We start from the raw sequence: 8046 nt of genomic DNA, 5'->3' as shown, positions 1-8046 counted from the left end.
TTTTTTTTTTTTTTTTTTGATTTTTCGAGACAGGGTTTATCTGTGTAGCCTTGGCCATCCTGGACTCACTTTGTAGATCAGGCTGGCCTCGAACTCACAGCGATCCATCTGCCTCTGCCTCCCGATTGCTTGGATTAAAGGCGTGCACCACCACGCCCGGCTCTAGACTCATTTTTGAGCTCTAAGAAGTAAAAATTATTTCTATAGTAATACTGTGATATCAATTACCCTTTTCACTCTTCTGTCTGCTTGAGTGGGAAAAAAAAGGAGTTTACCAGATCTTTGAAGAGGGTTGAAGCTGTGGCCTGGCCAGGCAAAGTGTCTAAGGCAAGAACAGGGAACTTGGGCATGATGCAGTGACCTGCTTTGTGACTCATTTCCTCTTTCTTTCTGGATAAAAGGCCCGCGTGGAGAGAGGTATCGAGAAGCTCCAATGCCAGAGGTGGAGATGAAGGAGAAGGAGGCTCCCGATGCGCACTTCACAGTGGACAAGCAGAACATCTCTCTCTGGCCTCGAGGCAAGTGCCAGCCATTGATTGCTCCACGCCCACTAGGTGCTTATGCCCAATGCCGCGCGCACATCACTGATCCTTAGCAGACCTCCTTGTCTCCTTCCAGAACCTCCTCCCAAGTCGGATCTGCCTCCGGTCCTAAGGAAACCTCTCTGCCTCCATGCGGCCGCCATCTGTCTGTCGTTGATGTTGGTCGCCATTATTGTGCTACAGGCTGTTTTCTGTAAGTCACCAGGTCCCTGGACACCCGAACCTTCTCGCTGTAGTCCTTGGTGTCTCCAGTCTATGATGTTTCGGGAAGTTTCCTGGTGCTTCTGGAAGCTGGCCTTCTGTCCCTTCCATCCCGGGTTCTGGGGGAATTTTTGAACTGGCATTGGAAAATGTCTGTTCTCAGGGTAATCTTTGGTCTTCAGGAGACAGTCACTAAGCCTTTTATTTCTACCTTTGCCTCCTTTAGCCGCCTGTCACTCATGGCTCTGAGACCTTTGGATTCAAAGCTTTATGGCAGGCCAGGCGTGGTGGTGCACACCTTTAATCCCAGCACTCGGGAGGCAGAGGCTGGTGGGTCACTGTGAGTTCGAGGACAGCCTGGTCTACAAAGTGAGTCCAGGACAGCCAAGGCTACACAGAGAGACCCTGTCTCAAAAAAACAAACAAACAAAAAGCTTTGTGGCTACCTCCCGATGGTGAGCGTGATGTCTCCAAACACTACTAGGGACTGAGTTCTCCACTGCACACACAGAGAACACGGCTAAGTTAGCAAGCCTTTCAGACAGTCTCTGAACTCTCTTGTTTGCAAAGAGTATGTCCGTACTTGGAGCCTTCTTATTCCTCTTCTAGAAGCTTCTTGGCCTCTGCTGTGGTCACACTTTTCTTTCTTCTGTCAAGTCTCTTGAATGTATAGGGAGCAATGTTTTCTCTTTTCATGGCCTACGTGTGTAGACTCAGATTCTCAGTCTCACCCTTCCAGGACATCACTAACCTTGCTCTTATCCTAGATCCCTGTTCTTGTCTCCCCTCCCCTCCCCTCCCCTTCCCTCCCCCCTCCCTTCTCCTCTCCTCCCCTCCCCTCCATTCCCCTCCCCTCCCTTCTCCTCTCCTCTCCTCCCCTCCCCTCCATTCCCCTCCCCTTCCCTCCCCCTCCCTTCTCCTCTCCTCTCCTCTCCTCCCCTCCCCTCCCTTCTCCTCTCCTCTCCTCCCCTCCCCTCCATTCCCATCCCCTCCCTTCTCCTCTCCTCCCCTCCCCTCCCCTCCATTTCCATCCCCTCCCTTCTCCTCTCCTCCCCTTCCCTCCCCTCCATTCCCATCCCCTCTCTTCTCCTCTCCTCTCCTCCTCTCCTCATCCCTCCTCTTCCCTCCCCTCCCCTCCCCTCCCCTTCCCTTCCCTTTCCTCCCCTCCCCTCTTCTCCCCTCCTCTTCCCTCCTCTCCTCTCACTTTTATTTGAGACAAGGCCTCACTATGTAGCCCTGGCTGGCTTGGAACTCAGCAGAGCAGGCCTGCCTGGAACTCACAGAGACCCACCTGCCTCTGCCTCCTGAGTGCTCAGATTGAAGGTGGAGGTCAACATGCCTGACTGTTTCTGGCTTCTAGCACTTCCTGTCTCATAGGACTCCTTTTATTTTTAATCTCATTTAATTTTATGTATGTGAGTGTTTTGCTTGCATGTTTACACATCACATGCTCTAGTGCTTGAAGAGAGAGGAGAGCAGTGGATCTCCCTAGAACTGCAGTTGTGGACAGCTATGAATTACTACATTGTGCTGTGCTGGGAATTAAACTCAGGTTTTCTGCAAGAATAAGTGTTCCTCCTGCTGCGTCATTCATCTTCAGTCCCATAGGACTCTTTTTGCTAGTTACTGGTTAGTTTTGGCTCCCGTGCCTATGATCTGAGTATGAAAAATGGAGCCAAGGAAGGGCAGGAAGAGCTTGATGCCCCTCCTGTATGCTCTGCAGTCTGCACAGATATGGCCCAGCTCATGGCCACAGAGCAGCCTGTGGGCAGGCAAAGGAAGGAGGGGTGTGCTGCCCCACCTGGTGGCTGTATCTTTGACAGGAGATGGTTGGGGACTACCTCATAGGCTTAGAAGTTACCTGAGCTGTCTGTGCCAGACAGCGTTCCTGACACATGGTGGCGCCTGATGCCCACTTGATGCATATTAGTGAATGAGTGGCAGGTAGGTGGCAGCTCCTTGGGCCGTCCTGATCCTTTGGGAAGCTTGACCCTGCAGCTTTCCCTTCCTTTGGACAGCATATCCCACCTCAATGCCTTAGGAACCCCTCTGTTGACATCTTGACTTTCTCAAATCCAGATCCCAGGTTGATGGGCAAAATATTGGATGTGAAGAGTGACGCCCAGACACTGAGAGGTCGCGTGGACAACATCAGCAGCCTGGGTTCTGACCTCGAGAAGGTCAAAGGCCGCTTGGAGAAGTCTGGAGTTCAGATAGAGACAGTGAACACCAGCCTTAAGCGGGTGCATTCTCAGATCGCGTCCTTGGAAGTCAGCATGGACTTAGCCAGTGCTGAACTCGAGGCATTAACAAAGAGCTGGGGAGAGGTTGCTAGTCTCAACGCCAAAATCCCAGAGCTGCAAAGAGATCTGGATAAAGCCAGCGCCTTGAATGCAAAGGTCCGAGGACTACAGAGCAGCTTGGAGAATATCAGCAAGCTGCTCAAAGGGCAGAGTAAGTAAATGAGATCATCCTGCAGAAAGACCAGTGGCCACAGGCCCTGCCTGGCTCAGACAGGAGGCCAGCGAGCTTGTGGGTGGGCAAGGGACAGGGAAGAGGGTGGAATGGGAAGTTAACAAGGAAGGCCTGAACTATTGCTCTAAGAGGAGAGAGGACAGCAAGATCAGCTTGGGTCTCTACACTAAGGTGCAGAATGTTGACCCATTGCTAGCCAGTCGTGGTATTCTGTATAGCCTGGTTTTGATCAAGTGAGTTTATTAAGCATATAGTGAAGTAAAAATAAAAGAACAGATGACAAATGATAGATGGATAGATGACAGACAGACATGGTAGATGATGGCAAAAATATCAAACTGGGCACTCAAAATCTCCAGCAGAAATCAACTGGGGAAACCCTACTGAGGCCCTCAGCTGAATTTTCTGATAGTTCCCTTGAGTAAGGCTTCTGAGTAAAAGCACAAACAACAGCTGGACGGTGACATCACCAAATCGGGAGCTTATAAACATCTGGCAGAAACTGCCTTGGGGAAGTTGAGGCAGTCATCTTCCAAGTTGATCTTTCTCTCCATGGCTAAGCTCTCAGCTCCCCTTTCCCACGGCAAGCGCCTGTCTGTCTGTCTGTCTGTCTATTTCACTGTCCATCTATTTGGGATAAACAGTAGTAGCCTTTGTGGGAAATGGTTTGGCTCCTCCATGTTCTCAAGGACACAGTGTCTTTATTTTAGCCCATTCTTCTGTATTCTTCCCTCCCTGTCACGGAGTCAAGGACCAGACAAAGGGCCAGCTTCTCGCTGAGCTCGCCTTGTGACACTTTACTAATGCATGTCACACCTGGCCTATACCCATGCAGTTCGTTACTGTGAGCCAGGGCCTGGAGGCAATGGCCCCTTGTGTTCCTGTCATATTCTGCCCTCTGCCACTGTACATTTTCTAGCCTCAGAATCTCCATCCACAAGTCTCAGATCTTTAGGGTTCCAATGGAGTGTCCCCAACCCCTGATACTGGAACCTCAAGACCCCGGAGCCGGGACCCATTCACTACTGCCCCAGGATCCCGTCAAAGATCCCATCTCCAGCCAGGACAAAGCAGAACCGGGAGCGCCACAGTTACCTCAGCTCCTGTTTTGCAGGTGACATTCTAGAGATGGTGTCTCGAGGCTGGAAGTACTTCGAGGGGAACTTCTATTACTTTTCACGTACCCCAAAGACCTGGTACAGCGCCGAGCAGTTCTGCATTTCTAGGGAAGCTCACTTGACCTCAGTGACCTCAAAATCAGAGCAAGTGAGTTGCAACCATCACTGCTCTGTGAAGGGGCATGTCAGGGAGGCTGGGCAGGAGTTTGCTGCAGTAACAAAAAGTCCTTAATTGTGTGGTGGGGGTAAGTGAACGTGCGTGTGCATGTGGGCACATGCTCGCGCGTGTGTGTGTGCATGTGCAAGCACGCACAGGGGCATGCACCCATGCATGTATGGAGGCCCCAGAAGAACATCTATCACTCTGTCACATTCTCCAAGCACTAGCTGGTGGCCAGGAAGTTCCAGCAAACCTCTGTCTCTGCCTCCCATAGGGCTGGGGTTATATGGGTGCCAGGGATTTGAACTCAGATCTTCATGCTTGTGTGGCAAGTGTTTTTGCCCACTGTTCCGTTTCCCTAACTGCACCTCCCCACCCCTCCGGGGGTTTATTTCTCATGGTTACTGCACACGTAGCAAGGGATAGCAGGGGTCCTATTCATTGTGGGTATCAAGGGCCTAAGCCAAAGGAGGCTTTGTTTCAACACACATCTGCAGTTGCTGCACTGGCTGATAAAGCTCCTGCCCTCAACTAAAATGTCATTTCTGCTCCGAAGTCCCTAGTGAATGCCTGTCACACAATCTCCTATCTTAAAGGAGGGCCTCAAGGGGGCGCCCTTTCCCGCATGCCAGAAAATAGAAAAGTTTGTGAACATTAACAAACTCCAGGACCCAGGAAGCCTCCTTACTGGTGACTTAGAGTGTAAACTGGGCTCATTGATCTGAGAGGCAGAGAAGTGAAGTGGATGAGGGCCCAGGGTCTTTGTTCTAGTCAAGTGTGGCAGTTTGCCATCAAACTTGTCCTGGAGCCTTGGGGAGACACCTTACTTTCCCCAGGCCTCACTTTAAGTGAATTGGTGAAACAGTCCCTGCCCTAGAGGACAGTGGAGGGACCCATAGGAGGTTTTGTGGTGTCCTGTACAATTAAGGGATCATGTGATTTCTGTATTACCATATAGGCCATTCCCTCGATGTCCCTTGTCTGTAGATTGGCTGAGTTTTCTGCATTGTTTTCCTCTGAGACAGGGTATCGGTATGTAACTCAGGACGCCTTTGAACCCTCAATTCTTCGGCCTCAGACTCTAAAATGTAGGGATTGCAGGCATCTCCTGCTAGGCCAGGCAGGCTGCGTCTCCCTTGTCCTCCCACAGTCCACTAGAGAGCGCAAGTTCCACGTTTGTGAGCTGGTAGGTTGAGAGCAACCAGGCCTTGGGAGTGTGCTCTGGGTCCAGGCAGAAGATGCTGCACCTGACTCACAGGGCATGATCAAGTTCAGGGCTGCCGCTGTGCATTGGGTAGGTACTCAAAGGTGCGGTGGCGGCCGGGCCTCCGCTCACGTACTCTGTGTTTCCCCACAGGAGTTTCTCTGCAAAGCAGCAGATGGGATTCCACACTGGATTGGCCTCACCAAGAAAGGGAGTGAAGGGGACTGGTTTTGGGTGGATGAGATGTCTTTCAACAAGGAGCAAAGTGGGAGGTGAGTGAGTCTGCTGCTGCCACTTTCCCAGCCTGGCTTGCTTGGTGTGAGTTCCCATGAACACACTCTGTGCTCTGTCCTCACCCTAGTACAGCGGCAGCACTGGAGTGGGGGAGATCCAGCTAACTGTTGCTGCTCATGGGGTACCTGGGGCCAGTTAGGAGCCTCCAGGACCTTCCGCCCAGCTAAACTGAGGTTCTGACCCAAGTCCAGGCCTGTGCAGTATGGGCTGGTGAAAGCCTTGAGAGAAGTGGGTCAGGGCACAGCAAGAGGCTTAGCGTTGAAGGACTGCTGGTCTTCTTAGATTTGGGAGCAAAACCTTGCAGTGTTGTCACCAAGGATAAAAACTGGGATTGAAGTAACTCGTCAAAGAATTTATTTTATTTTGTTGTGTGAGTATATGATGCATGTGTGGCAGCACGTGTCACACGTGTGTAGAGATCAGAGGACGAATTGTCGGAGCCTGTTCTTTCCCACCACATGAATCATGGGAATCAGACCCAGGTCATAAGGTTTACTTGCAGATACCCTAACCCACTGAGCCATCTCTCTGGTTTCTGAAATAACTAATTGGAAAAAAAAAAAAAAAAAAAAAAACCAGCTCCCAGGTGGGCTTGGAAATCGCTTTGCAGCCTAGGCTGACCTTGAACTTCTGATGGTTTTTGTCTCTACCTCCTGGGTGCTAGAATAAAGGCATGCGCCACCATGCCCAGTGCATTTGGTGTTGTGGATCTGAGTCTGGGCTTTCTTCATGCTATGCAAGCATTCTGCCGGGTGCATAGAGTGTATCTTTCTTTGTTTTCTCACTTTGATAGGTTCTGGATTCCAGGTGAACCCAACAATGTAGCGAACAATGAACACTGTGTCAATATCAGGGTGTCCTCGCTCAAGTCCTGGAATGACCTTCCCTGTGACAATAGCCTCCTTTTCATCTGTAAGCGGCCCCTCATCTAAGCCGTCCCATGACACGCCTGGCCCGAGATCAGCAACTGGGCTGCAACAGTGACCCAGATTGAAGAGATGATTGTCCCCTATGCCTCAAGACTGCTCTGTGCCTTAAGTCTTTCTTGCTTGAAAATTGTCCCAAACATGACCTGGAGTCCATATGTCTTGGCTTGGAATTCTCTGCACCCAGAGAACCTTGTAGGAGCTTAGGTTAAGTGTGTGAGGACTTGGAGAAGATGTAGAAGTCCCCTCTTTCCAGGGGGAGGCAGGTCAGTACTCCAAACATTTTGTTTGCTTTTTTCCTGATCCTTCTAAGAAGCCTTGGCTGATCATATGAAAGCTACATTCAAACATGACCAGTGTTGGAGGAGACAGACACACTCAATTTGAACACTATACAATTTACGCATGTATTAGGACATCACATGGTACTCTTAAAATATGTAAATATTTTGTTTTTATGTGTCCGTGGAAAATAAATTTAAAGACTTGCTATTTTTTGATGTGTGTGTGTGTGTGTGTGTGTGTGTGTGTGTGTGTGTGTGTGTGTGTGCATGCCCACGGAGGTCTGAAGAGGGTGTTTAAACCTTTAGAGTTGGAATTATAGATTTTTATGAATAAACATCTGTGGGTGCTGACATCCAAACTCTGGTCTTCTGATAGAATAGCAAGTGCTCTTAACTGCTGAGCCATCTCTTCAGTCCTGTAGATTTAAATTACAGACTAAAAGAACAAAATATAGAAAAATCCATAGGAAGGCTGGAGTGTGGCTCAGCGGGTGAAGAGCTCACCTGGCACTGGTGACCCCGAGTCTAATCCGTAGGACTTTACAGACAGATGTGTTGGTGCACACCTGTGATCCCAGCGCTGAGGAGGTGGAGGCAGGAGAATCAGAAGGGCCATCCTTAGCTACACAGTGAGCTTCAGGCCAGCCTGCTCTACATGATGCCATTGTGAGAGAGGAGCAGTTTGCTTCAGGACAGCTAAGCAATTCTTCCCATATTGCTCTGAGGCTCTCTCTGGTTGAGGTCACCATTCCAATATGTCTGCTCAGGAGCACTGGTGGGGGGTCCTCTGGCTGTCTACCACGGGAATAGCTGTCCCTGGCCATCCGGTCCATGCCATGCCC

General features: G+C 50.3%; 1 protein-coding gene across 1 annotated transcript; it reads left to right on the top strand.

Annotated features, from left to right (window-relative positions):
- Positions 1-407: 407 nt before the first annotated feature.
- On the top strand, positions 408-6926 carry Cd207 (CD207 molecule). The gene is made up of 6 exons (XM_051154658.1): positions 408-518; positions 619-735; positions 2823-3197; positions 4333-4484; positions 5854-5972; positions 6788-6926. The coding sequence occupies exons 1-6, from the start codon at positions 434-436 to the stop codon at positions 6924-6926; spliced, it is 987 nt and encodes a 328-aa protein (XP_051010615.1). The 5' UTR covers positions 408-433.
- Positions 6927-8046: the final 1120 nt, after the last annotated feature.

Source organism: Acomys russatus, chromosome 13, assembly GCF_903995435.1.
Source record: "Acomys russatus chromosome 13, mAcoRus1.1, whole genome shotgun sequence".
In the NCBI taxonomy this organism is placed as follows: Eukaryota; Metazoa; Chordata; class Mammalia; order Rodentia; family Muridae; genus Acomys; species Acomys russatus.
Note: the sequence above shows the minus strand (reverse complement) of the source record. Positions and strands in the feature narration are given on the sequence as shown.

Bases quoted from the DNA above. Each gene is read 5' to 3' on its own strand.
- Cd207 (XM_051154658.1), top strand. From the start codon at position 434: ATGCCAGAGGTGGAGATGAAGGAGAAGGAGGCTCCCGATGCGCACTTC. The intron at 736-2,822 runs GTAAGTCACCAG...TCTCAAATCCAG, and splicing joins TGTGCTACAGGCTGTTTTCT to ATCCCAGGTTGATGGGCAAA. The intron at 4,485-5,853 runs GTGAGTTGCAAC...GTTTCCCCACAG, and splicing joins TGACCTCAAAATCAGAGCAA to GAGTTTCTCTGCAAAGCAGC.